This window comes from Pseudophryne corroboree, chromosome 6, assembly GCF_028390025.1.
Source record: "Pseudophryne corroboree isolate aPseCor3 chromosome 6, aPseCor3.hap2, whole genome shotgun sequence".
Taxonomy (NCBI): domain Eukaryota; kingdom Metazoa; phylum Chordata; class Amphibia; order Anura; family Myobatrachidae; genus Pseudophryne; species Pseudophryne corroboree.
In genome coordinates this window covers 535,915,087-535,936,133 of record NC_086449.1, presented here as the reverse complement: position 1 = coordinate 535,936,133, position 21,047 = coordinate 535,915,087, and the positions used below count along the sequence as shown (strand labels likewise).

Genomic DNA, 21,047 nt, shown 5'->3' with positions numbered 1-21,047 from the left:
TATAAGTCTGGTTGTGTTTAATATTATATCACCCACTCACCTCTAACAAATTATACCCGTTTAGTAACCTTAGTCAAACCAGAGAGACCTGGCCCACAGAGCATGCGCAGCAGAATAACGAGGAGTTATGGAACACAGGGTAAGAGTAGCTATGAGCAGTGGCGTCATAACAACACACTAGAATTACCGGATACGCATCAATAGCCTCATTCCTTATCACTTCCGGTTGTTGGAACGCAAGCTGGCAGCTTGTGTTCCGCCTCTTACACTGAGCCACCAATGTAATTACATGCAGCAGGAATGAAAACGAGGCATGGGACACAACCCAGAAGCGGCAAAGAGCCGCATTTGGAACGTAAACGGGCAAATAAGCCCATGCAAAGCCCGCAATTCACCACACTGGTCCACCAATGATAAGAAGCTGAAATTGGCTTTAAAGTAATTTACCAATCTTAGATTCAACCTAAGGATAAAGATATAACAGGATAATAGCAGTCCCTTCAAAACTAACCAATGTTAACAAAACAGGAAATTATGTATTTATTACAATTTTTATTTATTACCAGTTATATATATAGCGCACACATATTCCGCAGCGCTTTACAGAGAATATTTGCCCATTCACATCAGTCCCTGCCCCAGTGGAGCTTACAATCTATATTCTCTATCACATGTACACGCACACACATTCACACTAGAGTTAATATTGTTGGGAGCCAATTAACCTTCCAGTATATTTTTGGATTGTGGGAGGAAACCCATGCAAGTACAGAGCGAATATACAAACTCCGCACAGTTAGGGCCATGGTGGGAATCGAACCCATGACCTCAGTGCTGTGAGGCAGAAATGCTAACCATTACACCTGCCGTACTGATGTATTAGCTGAAGGGGTTTAAATAGAGCAGCTTAGGGATCCTGACCTCATTGCCTAATAGACAACAGAACAGGAGAGACCAGGAGAGAGACTTACACCTGAAAGGTAACTAATTAACATTTCTCTATCGTCCTAGTGGATGCTGGGGTTCCTGAAAGGACCATGGGGAATAGCGGCTCCGCAGGAGACAGGGCACAAAAAGTAAAGCTTTAGGATCAGGTGGTGTGCACTGGCTCCTCCCCCTATGACCCTCCTCCAAGCCTCAGTTAGATTTTTGTGCCCGGCCGAGAAGGGTGCAATCTAGGTGGCTCTCCTAAAGAGCTGCTTAGAAAAGTTTAGCTTAGGTTTTTTATTTTACAGTGAGTCCTGCTGGCAACAGGATCACTGCAACGAGGGACTTAGGGGAGAAGAAGTGAACTCACCTGCGTGCAGGATGGATTGGCTTCTTGGCTACTGGACATTAGCTCCAGAGGGACGATCACAGGTACAGCCTGGATGGTCACCGGAGCCTCGCCGCCGGCCCCCTTGCAGATGCTGAAACGAGAAGAGGTCCAGAATCGGCGGCAGAAGACTCCTCAGTCTTCTTAAGGTAGCGCACAGCACTGCAGCTGTGCGCCATTTTCCTCTCAGCACACTTCACACGGCAGTCACTGAAAGTGCAGGGCGCTGGGAGGGGGGCGCCCTGGGAGGCAAATGAAAACCTTTTTTGGCTAAAAATACCTCACATATAGCCTCCGGGGGCTATATGGAGATATTTAACCCCTGCCAGAATCCGTTAAGAGCGGGAGACGAGGCCGCCGAAAAAGGGGCGGGGCCTATCTCCTCAGCACACAGCGCCATTTTCCCTCACAGAAAGGCTGGAGGGAAGGCTCCCAGGCTCTCCCCTGCACTGCACTACAGAAACAGGGTTAAAACAGAGAGGGGGGGCACTAATTTGGCGTTAGAAATATATAAAAAAGATGCTATAAGGGAAAACACTTATATAAGGTTGTCCCTATATAATTATAGCGTTTTTGGTGTGTGCTGGCAAACTCTCCCTCTGTCTCTCCAAAGGGCTAGTAGGTCCTGTCCTCTATCAGAGCATTCCCTGTGTGTGTGCTGTGTGTCGGTACGTGTGTGTCGACATGTATGAGGACGATGTTGGTGAGGAGGCGGAGCAATTGCCTGTAATGGTGATGTCACTCTCTAGGGAGTCGACACCGGAATGGATGGCTTATTTAGGGAATTACGTGATAATGTCAACACGCTGCAAGGTCGGTTGACGACATGAGACGGCCGACAAACAATTAGTACCGGTCCAGACGTCTCAAAAACACCGTCAGGGGTTTTAAAACGCCCGTTTACTTTAGTCGGTCGACACAGACACAGACAGGGACACTGAATCCAGTGTCGACGGTGAATAAACAAACGTATTCCTTATTAGGGCCACACGTTAAGGGCAATGAAGGAGGTGTTACATATTTCTGATACTACAAGTACCACAAAAGAGGGTATTATGTGGGATGTGAAAAAACTACCGTAGTTTTTCCTGAATCAGATAAATTAAATGAAGTGTGTGATGATGCGTGGGTTCCCCCCGATAGAAAATATGGGCGGTATACCCTTTCCCGCCAGAAGTTAGGGCGCGTTGGGAAACACCCCTTAGGGTGGATAAGGCGCTCACACGCTTATCAGAACAAGTGGCGGTACCGTCTATAGATAGGGCCGTCCTCAAGGAGCCAGCTGACAGGAGGCTGGAAAAATATCATAAAAAGTATATACACACATACTGGTGTTATACTGCGACCAGCGATCGCCTCAGCCTGGATGTGCAGAGCTGGGGTGGCTTGGTCGGATTCCCTGACTAAAAATATTGATACCCTTGACAGGGACAGTATTTTATTGACTATAGAGCATTTAAAGGATGTATTTCTATATATGCGAGATGCACAGAGGGATATTTGCACTCTGGCATCAAGAGTAAGTGCGATGTCCATATCTGCCAGAAGATGTTTATGGACACGACAGTGGTCAGGTGATGCAGATTCCAAACGGCACAAAGGTGTATTGCCGTATAAAGGAAGAGGAGTTATTTGGGGTCGGTCCATCGGACCTGGTGGCCACGGCAACTGCTGGAAAATCCACCGTTTTTACCCTAAGTCACATCTCTGCAGAAAAAGACACCGTCTTTTCAGCTTCAGTCCTTTCGTCCCTATAAGAGTCATATCTGCCCAGGGATAGAGGAAGGGGAAGAAGACTGCAGCAGGCAGCCCATTCCCAGGAACAGAAGCGTTCCACCGCTTCTGACAAGCTCTCAGCATGACGCTGAGACCGTACAGGACCCCTGGATCCTACAAGTAGTATCCCAGGGGTACAGTTTGGAATGTCGAGACGTTTCCCCTGCGCAGGCTCCTGAAGTCTGCTTTACCAAGGTCTCCCTCCGACAAGGAGGCAGTATGGGAAAAAATTCACGAGCTGTATTCCCAGCAGGTGATAATTAAATTACCCCTCCTACAACAAGAAAAGGGGGTATTATTCCACACTATATTGTGGTACTGAAGCCAGAAGGCTAGGTGAGACCTATTCTAAATCTAAAAAATTTGAACACTTACAAAGGTTCAAATCAAGATGGAGTCACTCAGAGCAGTGATAACGAACCGGGAAGAAGGGGACTATCTGGTGTCCCGAGACATCAGGGATGCTTACCTCCATGTCCCAAATTTGCCCTTATCACTAAGGGTACCTCAGGTTCGTGGTACAGAACTGTCACTATCAGTTTCAGACGCTGCCGTTTGGATTGTCTACGGCACCCCGGGTCTTTACCAAGGTAATGGCCGAAATGATGGTTCTTCTTCGAAGAAAAGGCGTCTTAATTATCCCTTACTTGGACGATCTCCTGATAAGGGCAAAGTCCAGGGAACAGTTGGAGGTCGGAGTAGCACTATCTCGGATACTGTTACAACAGCAGGGGTGGATTCTAAATATTCCAAAATCGCAGCTGATCCCGACAACAAGTCTCCTGTGCTTAGGGATGATTCTGGACACAGTCCAGAAAAAGGTGTTTCTCCCGGAAGAGAAAGCCAGGGAGTTATCCGAGCTAGTCAGGAACCTCCTAAAATCAGTGCATCATTGCACAAGGGCCATGGTAAAAAAATGGTGACTTCCTTCGAAGCAATTCCAGTCGGCAGATTTCATGCAAGAACTTTTCAGTGGGATCTGCTGGACAAATGGTCCGGATCGCATCTTCAGATGCATCAGCGGATAACCCTATATCCAAGGACAAGGGTGTCTCTCCTGTGGTGGTTACAGAGTGCTCATCTTCTAGAGGGCCGCAGATTCGGCATTCAGTTTTGGATGTTGGTGACCACGGAGGCCAGCCCGAGAGGCTGGGGAGCAGTCACACAAGGAAAAAAATTTTCCAGGGAGTGTGATCAAGTCTGGAGATTTTTCTCCACATAAATATAGCTAAGGGTAAATTTATAATGCTCTAAGCTTAGCAAGACCTCTGCTTCAAGGTCAGCCGGTATTGATCCAGTGGGATAAAACTTCACGGCAGTCGCCCACGTAAATAGACAGGGCGGCACAAGAAGCAGGAGGGCAGTGGCAAAAACTACAAGGACTTTTCGCTGGGCGGAAAATCATGTGATAGCACTGTCAGCAGTGTTTCATTCCGGGAATGGAAACTGGGAAGCAGACTTCCTCAGTAGGCACGACCTCCACCCGGCAGAGTGGGAACTTCATGGGGAAGTTTTCCACATAATTGTAAACCGTTGGGAATTACCAAAGGTGGACATGATGGCGTCCCGTCTGAACAAAAAACGGGACAGGTATTGCGCCAGGTTAAGAGACCCTCAGGCAATAGCTGTGGACGTTCTGGTAACACCGTGGGTGTACCAGTCGGTGTATGTGTTCCATCCTCTGCTTTTCATACCTAAGGTACTGAGAATTATAAGACGTAGAGGAGTAAGAACTATACTCATGGCTCCGGATTGGCCAAGAAGGACTTGGTACCCGGAACTTCAAGAGATGCTCACAGAGGACTTATGGCCTCTGCCGCTAAGAAGGGACTTGTTTCAGCAAGTACCATGTCTGTTCCAAGACTTACCGCAGCTGCGTTTGACGGCATGGCGGTGGAACGCCGGATCCTAAGGGAAAAGGCATTCAGGAAGAGGTCATTCCTACCCTGGTCAAAGCCAGAAAGGAGGTGACCGCACAACATTATCACCACATATGGCGAAAATATGTTGCGTGGTGTGAGGCCAGGAAGGCCCCACGAAGAAATTTCAACTCGGTCGATTCCTGCATTTCTTGCAAACAGGAGTGTCTATGGGCCTCAAATTGGGGTCCATTAAGGTTCAAATTTCGGCCCTGTCGATTTTTCTTCCAGAAAGAATTGGCTTCAGTTCCTGAAGTCCAGAAGTTGTCAAGGGAGTATTGCATATACAACCCCCTTTTGTGCCTCCAGTGGCACTGTGGGATCTCAACGTAGTTCTGGGATTCCTCAAAACACATTGGTTTAAAACCAGTCAAATCTGTGGATTTGAAGCATCTCACATGAAAAGTGAACATGCTCTTGGACCTGGCCTGGACCAGGCGAGTGTCAAATTGGTGGTTTTTTTCTCAAAAAAGCCCATATCTGTTTGTCCATTCGGACAGGGCAGAGCTGCGGACTCGTCCCCAGTTCTCTCCCTAAGGTGGTGTCAGTGTTTCACCTGAACCAGCTTATTGTGGTGTCTTGCGCCTACTAGGGACTTGGAGGACTCCAAGTTGCTAGATGTGGTCAGGGCCCTGAAAATATAGGTTCCAGGACGGCTGGAGTCAGGAAATCTGACTTGCTGTTATCCTGTTTGCACCCAACAAACTGGGTGCTCTTGCTTTTAAGCAGACTTTTGCTAGTTGGATGTGTAATACAATTCAGCTTGCACATTCTGTGGCAGGCCTGCCACAGCCAAAATATGTAAATGCCCATTCCACAAGGAAGGTGGGCTCATCTTGGGCGGCTGCCCGAGGGGTCTCGGCTTTACAACTTTGCCGAGCGGCTATTTAGTCAGGGGCAAACACGTTTGTAAAATCCTACAAATTTGATACCCTGGCTAAGGAGGACCTGGAGTTCTCTCATTCGGTGCTGCAGAGTCATCCGCACTCTCCCGCCCGTTTGGGAGCTTTGGTATAATCCCCATGGTCCTTTCAGGAACCCCAGCATCCACTAGGACGATAGAGAAAATAAGAATTTACTTACCGATAATTCTATTTCTCGGAGTCCGTAGTGGATGCTGGGCGCCCATCCCAAGTGCGGATTATCTGCATTACTTGTACATAGTTACAAAAATCGGGTTATTATTGTTGTGAGCCATCTTTTCAGAGGCTCCGCTGTTATCATACTGTTAACTGGGTTCAGATCACAGGTTGTACAGTGTGATTGGTGTGGCTGGTATGAGTCTTACCCGGGATTCATAAATCCTTCCTTATTGTGTACGCTCGTCCGGGCACAGTACCTAACTGAGGCTTGGAGGAGGGTCATAGGGGGAGGAGCCAGTGCACACCACCTGATCCTAAAGCTTTTACTTTTTGTGCCCTGTCTCCTGCGGAGCCGCTATTCCCCATGGTCCTTTCAGGAACCCCAGCATCCACTACGGACTCCGAGAAATAGAATTATCGGTAAGTAAATTCTTATTTTTGGGTTATACACAAGTAACAGTTAGTTTATTTTGAACTAATATCGACATATATAAAAACCTTTGCTTTTAATAATCCCATTCCTCTTCCATACCGAATTGGCTGGGACTAACAATCTCAGAAATCAGTAAGTAAACACAGCACCAAATAAATGTTCATTTAAAGAGGCATATCATTTTAAATTATGCTAATCAGTTAAATTATATTATATCAGATAGGTCCTTAGAAAGGAAACCAGGTATCCGAGGGTCACATTTCATGAAGCCGCCTAATTCGCTATCTGGATAGCAGGAATCTTATAATTAAAAAGTAATATAAATGAAAATATTTGAACTTTCTATACCACAGTCTTGCTGAAATATTTAAACCTACCAATTAATTTTCATTATCAAGGTATCAGCCTGAGATATTAATTTGAACGAAAGGTCAATTGAAATGACTACACAATAGTCGAAATCACACTAATACTGAGTAAGCACCAATTATATAACTGAATAAAAATGGAATAAACTAGTTCATGACATTTGGGTCTCGTAAATAACCACCACTAAGAAAAGTCCATTTGTAATATATGATTTTATTGTGAAATACTTAAGTATATTTTGTAAAAGACTTGTTACACCTCATTCCGAAGTGATGATATCATCTCCATTCTTCTTTTTCCTCTCCTTCTTTTTCCTTTCCACCGATGCCAATACAATATTTACTATTTCTTACTATTGGCTTTTCCTTCTTCTAAAAACATTTGTATGAATATTTTTAAGTTTCTGTACTCCAATAGTGTAGAAAATGTATATATTGTACAGAAAAAATTATACTGTAAAAATTATAATCTATTTCATGCTCAACATCAATCATGCTTATTACTAATCTAATGGATTTTTTATTAACCAATTGTACATCTTATCCTCTGATTTTAATTTCATTTATCAATTGTACATCCTATTCTCTGGATTGACTAGAATACTATAAATGTAACTATGATAAGTGTGTAAAAACTATGTGCTTTGTACATTTGTATATTATATGCTTGGTATATTGAGACAACCTTCTTTATGTTCTAGCTCTTTTTATAAGACACCCCTAATAAAGTAATTGATGACGAAACACGTTGGGTGATATATTGTGTGGATTCACAATGAAAGAAAAGAACTGTCTTTTAATTACTTGTTGAAAACTCAATTGTACCTACGTATTAGTACAAATATTGTTTTGTTGTTACAAGATTTCAACAATTTTCTAAGAATCTTAAGAAAGTATTTTATTATATATATACATATCGAAAAAATTCAATGTGGTTGTACTCAATGAACAATTTGTCGTAGTAAATCGAATAATCTTTGTATAGTGTATGTATGTATATATATATATATATATATATATACATACATACATACATAAAAGGTACTAACCTATAGAAATCTCTATAAATAGGTACCCCCTAAAGAAAATAAATATATATATATATATATATATATATATATAAACAGGAAAAAAACAATTCCTGAGTGCGCTGTATTGATTGTATAGATTTAACGTAAGTCCTTCCAAATGGATATAACTTATACTGTAGAAGACGAGATTTTCTGGGTTCCTGCAGTGGATAACCCCTCACCAGAAAGTCACCCAAACAAACGGCCCAAGGCCAATTAGAATAAAAATATTTAATAACAAGAAAGCAACATATTCATAAAAAGCCTTTTACAGAAGGTCTTACAGAATATTGTACATACATTTTTTTTTTTACATACATTTTTTTTGACCGTTCCATAAATGTCCAGTGAGTGAGGTAAGTATATGGACTCCCTCACCTTGACAAGGTGTGAGCTTAACAAAGGGAGTGTTATCATCAACTGGATCACTGACTTATAGCTGATAAATCCAACGCATTTTGTCTGTTTGACTTCACCAGGGTGTAACTCGTTTGGGGACATAGAAAACTATTTATAGTTTTTGAAAAAACTAAATGATTTGAAATTTAAAAAAAATATAAAAATTAAATTAAAAATTGGTGATCACCTACCAAAAAGTAGTAGGATCAGATATTACATCAGTGATTCTACATAGAGGATATTATGAGCGACCTAAGTGGAAAAAGACACAGGGGGGTAAATTTACTAAGGTCCCGATTTTGACCGAGATGCCGTTTTTTCATCAAAGTGTCATCTCGGTAATTTACTAAGCAATAATCACGGCAGTGATGAGGGCATTCGTAATTTTATGGAAGTCCAACAAAAAAAATACAAATGAATACACCATTGGTCAAAACGCGGCTGTTTAAGTATGAATCTCGGTAATTTACTAAGAAGTGCAAAGCAAAAAACAAACAAACACTGCCGTGAAAAATTACAACTCGTAAAAAAGTGCTTAAAAAAAACAGACCTGCTTTTTTTATTCGTGATTGGATAGGCATGCACGGATCCATGAGATCCGTGCATGTATATCAGTGGGAAGGGGTGGGAAAGTGATTATTATTATTTTTTTAAATTGCGTGGGGTCCCCCCTCCTAAGCATAACCAGCCTCGGGCTCTTTGAGCCGATCCTGGTTGCAGAAATATGGGAAAAAAATTGACAGGGGTTCCCCCATATTTAAGCAACCAGCATCGGGCTCTGCGCCTGGTCCTGGTTCCAAAAATACGGGGGACAAAAAGAGTAGGGGTCCCCCGTATTTTTAAAACCAGCACCGGGCTCCACTAGCTGGACAGATAATGCCACAGCCGGGGGTCACTTTTATATAGTGCCCTGCGGCCGTGGCATCAAATATCCAACTAGTCACCCCTGGCCGGGGTACCCTGGGGGAGTGGGGACCCCTTCAATCAAGGGGTCCCCCCCCCCCCAGCCACCCAAGGGCCAGGGGTGAAGCCCGAGGCTGTCCCCCCCCCATCCAATGGGCTGCGGATGGGGGGGCTGATAGCCTTTTGTGATAATGAAAAGATATTGTTTTTAGTAGCAGTACTACAAGGCCCAGCAAGCCTCCCCCGCATGCTGGTACTTGGAGAACCACAAGTACCAGCATGCGGCGGAAAAACGGGCCCGCTGGTACCTGTAGTACTACTACTAAAAAAATACCCAAAAAAAGACAAGACACACACACCGTGAAAGTAAAGATTTATTACATACATGCACACAAACATACATACATACTTACCTTATGTTCACACGAGGGTCTGTCCTCTTCTCCAGTAGAATCCAAGGGGTACCTGTTGAATAAATTCTACTCACCAGATCCCGGGTCCCAGGGTCCTCGGGGCAACCATTTGTAATCCAGGTACTTGAATAAAATAACAAACGGAAAGCCAAGCCACGAACTGAAAGGGGCCCCATGTTTTCACATGGGACTCCTTTCCCCGAATGCCAGAAACCCACTCTGACTGATGTCTAAGTGGGTTTCTTCAGCCAATCAGGGAGCGCTACGTTGTAGCACCCTCCTGATCGGCTGTGTGCTCCTGTACTGTCTGACAGGCGGCACACGGCAGTGTTACAATGTAGCGCCTATGCGCTCCATTGTAACCAATGGTGGGAACTTTCTGCCCTGCGGTTGACCTAAAGTGACGTCACCGCTGAGCAGAAAGTTCCCACCATTGGTTACAATGGAGCGCATAGGCGCTACATTGTAACACTGCCGTGTGCCGCCTGTCAGACAGTACAGGAGCACACAGCCGATCAGGAGGGTGCTACAACGTAGCGCTCCCTGATTGGCTGAAGAAATCCACTTAGACATCAGTCAGAGTGGGTTTCTGGCATTCGGGGAAAGGAGTCCCATGTGAAAACATGGGGCCCCTTTCAGTTCGTGGCTCGGCTTTCCGTTTTGTTATTTTATTTAAGTACCTGGATTACAAATGGTTGCCCCGAGGACCCTGGGACCCGGGATCTGGTGAGTAGAATTTATTCAACAGGTACCCCTTGGATTCTACTGGAGAAGAGGACAGACCCTCGTGTGAACATAAGGTAAGTATGTATGTATGTTTGTGTGCATGTATGTAATAAATCTTTACTTTCACGGTGTGTGTGTCTTGTCTTTTTTTGGGTATTTTTTTAGTAGTAGTACTACAGGTACCAGCGGGCCCGTTTTTCCGCCGCATGCTGGTACTTGTGGTTCTCCAAGTACCAGCATGCGGGGGAGGCTTGCTGGGCCTTGTAGTACTGCTACTAAAAACAATATCTTTTCATTATCACAAAAGGCTATCAGCCCCCCCATCCGCAGCCCATTGGATGGGGGGGGACAGCCTCGGGCTTCACCCCTGGCCCTTGGGTGGCTGGGGGGGGGACCCCCTTGATTGAAGGGGTCCCCACTCCCCCAGGGTACCCCGGCCAGGGGTGACTAGTTGGATATTTGATGCCACGGCCGCAGGGCACTATATAAAAGTGACCCCCGGCTGTGGCATTATCTGTCCAGCTAGTGGAGCCCGGTGCTGGTTTTAAAAATACGGGGGACCCCTACTCTTTTTGTCCCCCGTTTTTTTGGAACCAGGACCAGGCGCAGAGCCCGATGCTGGTTGCTTAAATATGGGGGAACCCCTGTCAATTTTTTACCCATATTTTTGCAACCAGGATCGGCTCAAAGAGCCCGAGGCTGGTTATGCTTAGGAGAGGGGACCCCACGCAATTTTTTTTATGGATTTTACAGTGTTTAATTTAAAAAAAAAAAAAAAAAAAATGAACCCCAGCACGGATCACACAGATCCGGCCGAGATTCATTGTAAAAAAGTCGGCAGTGTTTTGCTAATCACTGCCGTAAAAAACAGAAAAAAAAAACGAATGACATCGACATCGGAAAACCCGAAAAGGCTAAATACGGCAGCTTAGTAAATTAGACGTAATCAATTCAAAAAGTTGCAATTTTACACTGTTGATGTCATTCGTGATTGAACTTTGACCTGAAACGGGAAAATACGAATCTTAGTAAATTTACCCCAGGGTTTCTTTTTAAGGGGTTGTGTCTTCCTTCAACTTAGAAAAATGTCTTAAGTAGATAGGGTAAAATATAATACCTTTGTATGTAAGTGGGCTCATCACATAAAAAGGAATAGACCTTAAAAAGTGGCTTCTTACTCTGACTCTATTAAGAGCCTTTCCATCTTTAATACTGGATTCGCCTACAAAATGGAATCAGGGTGAACAATATGTCAAATATTTAAGGGAAAAAATCTATATGTGTACAAAAATAGCATCATATAAATGGAGTTAGAATGCTCCATAAACACATACCTGAACACATGAAATAGTTCAGTGCACTGGGTTAGATTTTTATAAAAGTACACAGATGTACAGTATCTACAAAAGAAGAGGATCATAGTCTGATTGGCATAAGGTGTATCAGCCATTGCAGTTTACATAAACAAAAATACAAAGAAGATTCAAAAAGTACATACCAAAAGATATATCCAGAATAAAGATAATTGTAATAGAGCACTGGAACTCCCAAAAACGATCCACAGTTGTATCTTAAAATAAAGGACAATTCAACCATTGTTACATATGTATACAATCATCCAAAGATGATATTTTAACTGCAGCCCTTAAACACAAACATGGAAAAAAAAGGAACTTACCTAGAGGATCTCCTAAACTGCAACCATGTGTGTGGAAGTTTCAGAATGAAATGCCTCCCAACCTGGCTGCTATTTAAGCTCACAGTATAATTAAATCACTTCCTTTAATTACTACATTCTATGTCATTACTAACTATTAGAACTTATATTCAAACTCACTGTAACATAGCTCAGTGGCCTATTTGGTTAGTTCAAATGGCCCTGTGTAGAAGAAGGTAATCAATTGTAACATATTATACCTAAAACGCCTAATTTGCATTTAAAACAGACAAGAAGTGATTACAGCTGATTGGAACGCATCACGTGTGCGGAAGATATTTCCAATCAATGGAGAAACAATATGCTGGCATATACCGCCCCTCCGGGCTGCGCCCCCCCATCGTCCACCTGGCGAGAGCCGCACTGATGTCACGGACTCCGTCAGCTCGCCGGGCTTCGCGTCTCCAACGTCGCTCGCGTCAGAGACCCTGTCTCACGGCACCGCCTCTAGAGCCCAGACCATCCCGCAGTCTCGTCAGATGATGGCGTCGCGTCATCCGGAAACACCTCTCAGCTACTGAAGATTATTTTAATTTGGTCAAGGGGAGTTTCTTAGGAAATTCATATGCTAGGTGGAACGCATACCAGAAATGCATGTGTTCCACCGGTGATCGTTTCATATTTGTATTCAAAGGCTGCAATTTCACAAAACCCAATAAACCAACATACATTTATTTATAATCCTACACTTATAATATGACAAAGTCAATTCCAAATCTTCACGTAAAGAAGTTCAAATATTACCATATTTGAACTTCTTTATGTGAGGATTTGGAATTGATATCAATCAATACAGCGCACTCAGGAATTGTTTTTTTTCTGTAATTTTGGGATTTGGCAACGGAGATCACACCTGTAGTGCTGCTTTTCTCTTTGAGCGCAAGATAAGTTTCTGTGTTGTGTGTGTGTGTGTGTGTGTGTGTGTGTGTGTGTGTATATATATATATATATATATATATATATATATAAAATTGTACATTTATGCATTCCAATTCAGTCTATGGAAGCATATATAAAGTTAACATTTAAGTACCGATATGTTATGCTTTTTCTTACATGCAGGATAAAACCTGGGATGAATTCAGAAATATGCAGACTGTTGAGAATAAGGCGCTTTTTAGCATATCAAATAGAAAAAGACAGGAGTCAGTCTGGGAACTTTTTACCTCAGAATGTACTTACTTTTTAGAGCATTTACTGGTTCTTAAAATGGTGAGTATGATTGTAAATGTTACTTCAAGTGTCCTACGTTTTTATTGAACATAGGTATATGAAATTCAGTGCTCCAGACAGCTTTACTCTCTTTCTGGAACCTTAAATTATGTAAATTGCTGGGTACAGTTATTTCCCTGGGACTGCAACCATTTGTGAACCGAAAACGCTCAGTTCAGTTTCACTGGTGAACTCTTCTGGGAGCCCTACTGCAGGGTTGCAGGAGGACAAGTTTGCCGTGTTAATAATATAATTACTCTTGATTTATTGGCTGTGGCAGTCACCCAATCAAAACCGGATGCAATTTCAAGCAGTAGTTTGGACCTTTCTCTTTTTAAGCTTTCCACCAGTAATATCCTCTCCTGCAGAAGTCTCTAGTATAATTCAGTATTGGAGATATCTGCATCCAAAGAATGCAAGGGGCTTCAGTGTAGGAATTTCCACTAAGTTATCAGACTGGGATGCAGAGGATTGTGTAATCCTACTGTGATTGAGAGCCATTTTAAAGAGAAGTTGAATAGCACAAAGTTATTTGGTATTCCAATTGAGATTTTTTATTAATAATAATAATCATAATAATAATGAAAAAATATTGTTGTTATTATAATCATCATCATAATCCCTTACCTTACAAGGTACATAAACAGAAACTATCAAAACAAGAAGAGAAATTACTTGCAAAAACACACAGAACGTTACAGTACATGGACAAAATTTATAAACATTGGTGCATCACCCAAATAAGCAACAGGACTACAGAACCCAAGGGTTTGGTACTGTTGCAGGCGGTGGGGAGAAAATTATGGTTTGAGTGAGGAAAGGGAAAGCACATAAGGGAGGAGGGCCCTGTTGGTAGAGGGGAGGGGTACACAGACAATCGTGACAGAGGGCAAGGAGTAGTGTTTTAGGATGAGAGTCGGAAGGCTTTGATAAAGAAGTGGGTCTTGAAATCCAGTTTGAAGTTTTGTAGAGGTGGAGAGTCTGATAGGGAGAGGGAGAGAATTCCATAGGTAGGGAGCAACATTGGCAAAATCTTGGGGTGGAGTGAGTGGGAGGAAATAAGTAATCAGTTGGGAGGAGAAAAGGCAATCCTTTATGGAGCGACATAGGTGAGATATGTAAATAGGAGAGGTTTAGGTGAGGGCTTTATAAGAGAGTGTGAGAAGTTTGAATTGTATTCTGAAGGGGAAGTGGAGCCAATGTAGGCCTCGTAGATGAGGGGAGGCAGACGTACAGTAGTGTGTTTGGAGAGGACGATGGTCTGGACAGCAGCATTGATGGCAGATAGGAATGGAGAGGTGGGAGTCAGGGAGGCTAGATAAGAGGAGGTTGCAGTAGTCCAATCTGGAGTTGCCTCCAGCATGAGAGAGGATCTGATCCTTTAGATATTTATGAGATGTAAACAGCAGGAATGCTAGAGATACTGAATGTTTGGTGTGAAGGGGGAATAAAGAATTACTCATAGGTAGTGCACTTACAGGCTAGAGAATATGGCGATTTTCCCTTAGCATGGTTTAAACCAGCTTCATGTTTGGTACTTGCTATGATAAGGACAATACAGTTTGTAGCATTGCAGTGAATATTAATGTATGTATTATACAGCTGAATCCTTGCTCAATTTACCTGCTAGTCGCAGCAATCGTGGGTTGTCTCACACACTTCCATGCACTTGCACTGTGTACGCACCCATGATCTGTAGGATTATATGGGTGCATCTGCTCCTGCGAATAGCTCACACGCAGGCGCGGCTAATCGCAGTTATGATGCAGATGTAAGTGCAAACCCGTTTGTGGGTAAGCTGAGGGTGGACACATCTGTTACTGTAAATGCACAGCCTTAATCCATCTGCTGTTTCTGCACATTGTTAATACAGGGCACTGTTTGCTAGGCTATACTATAGTATGTGAATGAGCCTCACTTGGTTAGCTGAGGATTAGAGAAATGTTACAAGCCTTACAGGCCAACTCTAGTTCCGGGACAGACCTAAACACCAGTGTATTTTATTGTTTTTTTTATTTTGTATTATATGTTATTGTGTAGTTGAAATGGAAATAAGAGATAGAGTTGATATGTTATTAAATAAATGATGGCTACTCTGAATGTTTTACTTCTGTTTTATATTCTGCAGATATTTTTTAATTCACTAAAGTACTTACAGAACAATGATCATCTACTATATGTGGATACGGTCAGGCTCTTTGCCAATTTGGAAGAATTGAATCAGGTGAATGGTTTTCCTTTTAAAAAGAAAAAAATGTCCCTATATATGATATATGTTCACTCAGTAGTTTGTGTTGACAACATGATTGTATTATTATACAGTCATTCGCAGATGATACGTTTACTTGTAATGTTTTATCCAAAGCCATTCTATTCATGGTCTGTTACCTTTTATTTCTTTTATGGTAATCTCATAATAACCATTTTCTAAAATGTGGAAGGTTTTTAACTCTTAGCGATTTGGGAGTCTTTGTAGACCTGGAATTCTGGGGAAGGGACTAGAACACCTCCTAGCTGGAGGAAAAGAAGAACAAAATCATTGAAATAGCTATGTTTTGCAATTTATGGATTATTATTTTTGTGTTCGCCATAAGAGCGGAGGTATGATGATCTAGATTTGTTTTGTTTTTTAACTAGGAAAGTCTGAATTTTGCCACCAGTCTGTTCAACGCCATTTTAAGCAGGGAGCTTGGTTGTGAATCTTCCTGCACCTTATCACTGGCAGACTTGCTAACACAGGTCAGTATGGGGCGTAGCCAGAACTTTGTGGACCCCATAGTAACATTTTGAGGGGCACCCGTCCCAATGCTTCTAGAGAGACACTTTTCTCTGCAGCAGTTGTTCATTTTATACCCTATAATAGTGCCCTAGTTCATTTTCTGAACCATAGTAGAGCCGTAGTTAATGTTATGCCCCATAGTAGTGCCCTAGTTTCTTGTATGAATCGTAGTATTGCTTAAGTTTACCCTATGTCACAGCTGCCAGTACACATTATGCCGCACAGTATCCCCAATTCTCATTATGATTATGATATATACTGTAGTGCTACCCGTTCATATTGTGTCTCATTACACTGCCCCAGCTGATATTATATAACATTAAACTGCCCTCCAGTTCATTTTATACCACACTACAATGAGCAGGTCCAGAGATATATTGCAGGCCCCAAGCAAAAAGTTTGAAAGACCCCTACATACCACCCATTGGCGAAATATGTATATAACACATGTAACTTTGACATGGAAGGTGGGCCCCTCTCAGCTCTGGGCTCCATAGCAGCTGCACCACCTGCACCTATGGTAGCTATGCCCTTGAGTATGAGCAATTAGTAATGAGAAAGATGAGGACTTATCAAGTCCTGAACCTTGATTCCAGGTTTTCAGAAGCGCTACAAAGGGGTGGCATACAGTACCTGATATTTACAATACACTAAAAGTTACACCTGACAACTTAACTTTTATTTGTAAACATTTCCTGTTACATGACAAAGAATTGTAAATTATCATGTACAATATGTGACAACCATAGTTCTATAAAATATACCAGATGATTGTAATCTACCACAGGTGTCATGCCATCGTGCCTCCTGGCTTTCCCTGTACTTGCATAACCTTTCTTTTTTTCTTTTGATGTTGCAGTATTTCAAAGATAGTCTGTGCTGGACTCATCAGATGTACTGCCTCAATTACACGTCAGCTGTCGTCTACCTGGAGACCTTAAAGCAAAGGGAACATTTTGCAGCATATGTAAAAGTAATGTTTCTGTTTTCTGAATGTCAATATGTACATTTTGTGCTACCATGATAATACTTCTAGCTACATGAAATAGCACCACACAAGTGTTACTATGAGCTGAAAAGCCCCACCTTTTAAAATTTAACAACACTTCATTTGTGCAGTCTGCGCAAATGCTATTCCCGTCACCCTGACTTGACTTCTTCATCCGTATGCTCTGGCCACACAGATCCTATAGCTATTGTATTTTGTGTCTTATAGTGGTGTGAGCAACATGAGCAGTGCAGACGGCTGCACCTCACCGATTTGCTGGTGGCACCATTACACCGACTGACCCGCTATCCGCTGCTCCTTAAGAACATATGGAAGAGAAGCAGCGATGCAGCAGAGAAGGTATCCATCTATTCTGTGAAGGAGAAAGTGGAAAACTCCATTAGTAAGTGAGCTGACGTTGTAATACTGGAGGGGGACAGGGCAGTTATAATTAGGTTTTACTTTGTTCTCTAATTTCTTTTAAATGTTTCTATTCTGTTATACAGTAGTAGTAACAAGTCTATTCAGTGCCTCTAAAGAGAATTGCTATGGGTGATAAATCTGTCAAATGACCATTGCTGTATTGTGTGTAATGGTAATCAGTGCCATACCCAAGCTCTTTTCTGCTGTCATTGCTGTCTCCAGGGATATAACTGCTGCTAAAACAAACAACACATTGTTTGGTTCTGATCAACAGCCCTGCCCTAGACATAAATCAGGCTGATTATCAGAGTAAAGCTATAAAGTTATGGCTAACACATGTCTGCTACAGTGCGTGTGTGTGTGTGTGTGTGTGTGTGTGTGTGTGTGTTGTGATCTAAAAAAATCTATTTTAATATTACTATGTAGTCATAATGGCAATCCTTGTCTGTCAGACATTAAAGCTGGGACGTCATAGTGACACCTAGAAAGAATAAAGTGCTACTAATCTTGATGGGATGTGTGCTGTTATCACAGGTCCGTTTGCACTGCGTAACGTCGAAGAAAATACAGCGTCCATGTCTGAATATAGGGGCTAATTCAGTAAGGATTGCAAATTCTGCTAATTAGCAGAATTTGCAATCTTTATGTTAGCATGCTGGGGTCTGCCCATCGCAGGGCAAGACCGCCCAGCATGCTGACCGGCGCCTCCTCCCCACCTTCAACAAGCAGAAATTGCAAATGCATCAAAATTTCTGCTTGAGGCCCGCCATGTTTCCCATCGCGGCGGCTGCGTGTGACGTCACTCAGTCACGCTCCCGTTCGCGCTGCACTGCCCCGCCTTCGTCCCCACAACGCTCCATCTCCACCCTGAAAACTGTGCGTTGCCACCCCCACCTGCCCCCCGACCGCCTCTGCCTGATTGACAGGCAGAGGCAATCGTATTTTCTGCGCCCCCCCACACAGAAAATGTGGGCGCTGGGCATGCGCCCACATCTTTTTCTCAATTTTTGCAGTTGGATCGCACACTGCGATGTAACCTGAATTACCCCCATAGTTTTGCAGATTCTTACTGCTATTGATGCTAAAAAAGGAGGTGGTGTCTGAATTTACAGAATATAAACACACAATAATAAGTTGTGTAACCATTATACAGAAAACAAGGCATAATATTGTGCAGACATCCATAAATATAAATAATAGGAGTTGCATCACGTTCTTGCAGATAAATAGTGGAATTTGATAAAAATAAATTACTGGGCCGTTTAGTTAGCAACTACTGCCTAGAACACTATGGCCCCAATGTATGATCCTCCATTATGGGGGAGAAGTGGTATCAGCGCACGTTATGTGTACTGATGCCACTTCTCCCCCATGTATGTGCCCTTGTCACTTGCCACACACCGCCGCAGTCATACATGGGATGTATGACTGCGGCGCACATGAGCTAGATTAACAATGGGGTGGATGGATATCTTGCATGCATGCGCACTGGAGCCGTCCAGGGGAGAGTCACAGCGCATCAGCACTGGGCTGTGTGATGTGGGACACTGGCAGGGATCACCGGAGGGGGAGTTTTTACTGGCAAAAGAAGATCATACGTCTCGTTGCTGGTGTTTCCTACTTCACCTTGGTAAAGAGACGAAGCAAGAAGACTTATAGCCGGTATGAATCATGCCGGTATTATCGTACCAGTGATACTAGTACCCTGGTATTAAAAATGACATTATTAAAAGAAAAAAATGTGCACCTATGAATCCTTCCCAAGCTTTGGAAGAGTGGTTATCCTGGCTTGATAGGGAATGGACCTATCATGGACCCCGCTTAGAACACTCTCACCAGAATTTGAGTTAACACTTTTTTTTTTAGGGCAATTGTTACTGTAACCACATGTGTTATCCCATTTTAGAGATTTACTTGAACATTCCATTTCAGTTTCTGACCAAGGAAATTAAGGGCAAAAGCACTCCAGTTTTGTCCAAGATATAAAGTACCTTGACTACTCCGTAACTGGATTAGAGGAGTCCCCATGAGGATTTGTGTCCTGTGCTAGGCTTCAGTCTTAGGGGGTAATTCTGAGTTGATCGCAGCAGGAACTTTGGGGGTGATTCCGAGTTGTTCGCTCGCTAGCTGCTTTTAGCAGCATTGCACATGCTAAGCCGCCGCCCTCTGGGAGTGTATCTTAGCTTGGCAGAATTGCGAACGAAAGATTAGCAAAATTGCGAATAGAAATTTCTTAGCAGTTTCTGAGTAGCTCCAGACTTACTCAGCCATTGCGACCAGCTCAGTCCTTTTCGTTCCTGGTTTGACGTCACAAACACACCCAGCGTTTGCCCAACCACTCCCCCGTTTCTCCAGCCACTCCTGCGTTTTGCAACTCGAACGCCTGCGTTTTTCCACACACTCCCATAAAACGTCCAGTTTCCACCCAGAAACACCCACTTCCTATCAATCACACTACGATCAGCACAGCGATGAAAAAGCTTTGTTATGCCATGAGTAAAATACTTAACTTTTGTGTAAAATAACTAAGCGCATGCGCTCTGCGAACCTTGCGCATGCGCAGTAAGCGACTAATCACAATATAGCGAAAATCGGCAACGAGCGAACAACTCGGAATGACCCCCTTTGTTAGCAGTTGGGCAAAACCATGTGCACTGCAGGGGAGGCAGATGTAACATGTGCAGAGAGAGATAGATTTGGGTGTGGTGAGTTAAATCTGCAATCTAAATTGCAGTGTAAAAGTAAAGCAGCCAGTATTTACCCTGCACAGAAACAAAATAACCCACCCAAATCTAACTCTCTCTGCAAATGTTATATCTGCCCCCCTGCAGTGCACATGGTTTTGCCCAACTGCTAAAAAATTTCCTGCTGCAATCAACTTGGAATTACACCCTTAGTTGGCAGACAAGCCACATCCACATAGGTATTTTGTTTTTCAAATCTCATCAGAAATATTAAAGCTGTAGTGTGTGTCAGACTGGCGCATAAAGGGCCCACCAGGGGAATGCAGTGGTAGAAGCCTTAGCATAGGGGGTGAACAGTGGGGTAACTACTGTCAGTGCAGGGGGTGCAGCTGCTATTGGGCCAGAGATGCTTCAAGGGCCCGCAGCTCCCCCTGCACCCATTCACAGGCTGCCTCCAATGCCCGCCGCTCCCTTTTCACCCCCTCCCATGGGATGAATTGGCGCTGCCTATAGCAGCCCCATGCAGCCATGTGGAGGATGAGGCAGTGGGTGGTGGGGAGGTCCTACCTGGCAGGCTCCAAGTATCTGCAGAAAAGCAGTGCTGTGTTGCAATTTGCAGGGATTTAGGGGGCGGGCCTAATACAGTGAAGCCCCACCCCCATCTGAGACCTCTTCTGAAGCAGGTAATGTATATCCTGCTCCCTTCCTTAGAGCATCAGTTTTCCCCATTTGGAGCTCTAAACTGCTACAGCCTTTTGTCCTGGGCACCTCTAATCCTGGTGGTGATAAGTGTATAAGATTGGGAGAAGTTATCACAAGGGGAAATCCAGAGATTCCAGA

General features: G+C 43.3%; 1 protein-coding gene across 3 annotated transcripts in view; it reads left to right on the top strand.

Annotated features, from left to right (window-relative positions):
- PLEKHG7 (pleckstrin homology and RhoGEF domain containing G7) overlaps positions 1-21,047 on the top strand; it is a 355,229-nt gene that overhangs the window by 283,680 nt on the left and 50,502 nt on the right. For all 3 annotated transcript variants that reach the window (XM_063927631.1, XM_063927630.1, XM_063927632.1), the window contains 5 exons: positions 13,184-13,333; positions 15,462-15,557; positions 15,971-16,072; positions 16,972-17,085; positions 17,329-17,503. In XM_063927631.1, the coding sequence (XP_063783701.1) occupies positions 13,184-13,333; positions 15,462-15,557; positions 15,971-16,072; positions 16,972-17,085; positions 17,329-17,503 (637 nt within the window). The remainder of the gene's footprint in view (positions 1-13,183; positions 13,334-15,461; positions 15,558-15,970; positions 16,073-16,971; positions 17,086-17,328; positions 17,504-21,047) is intronic.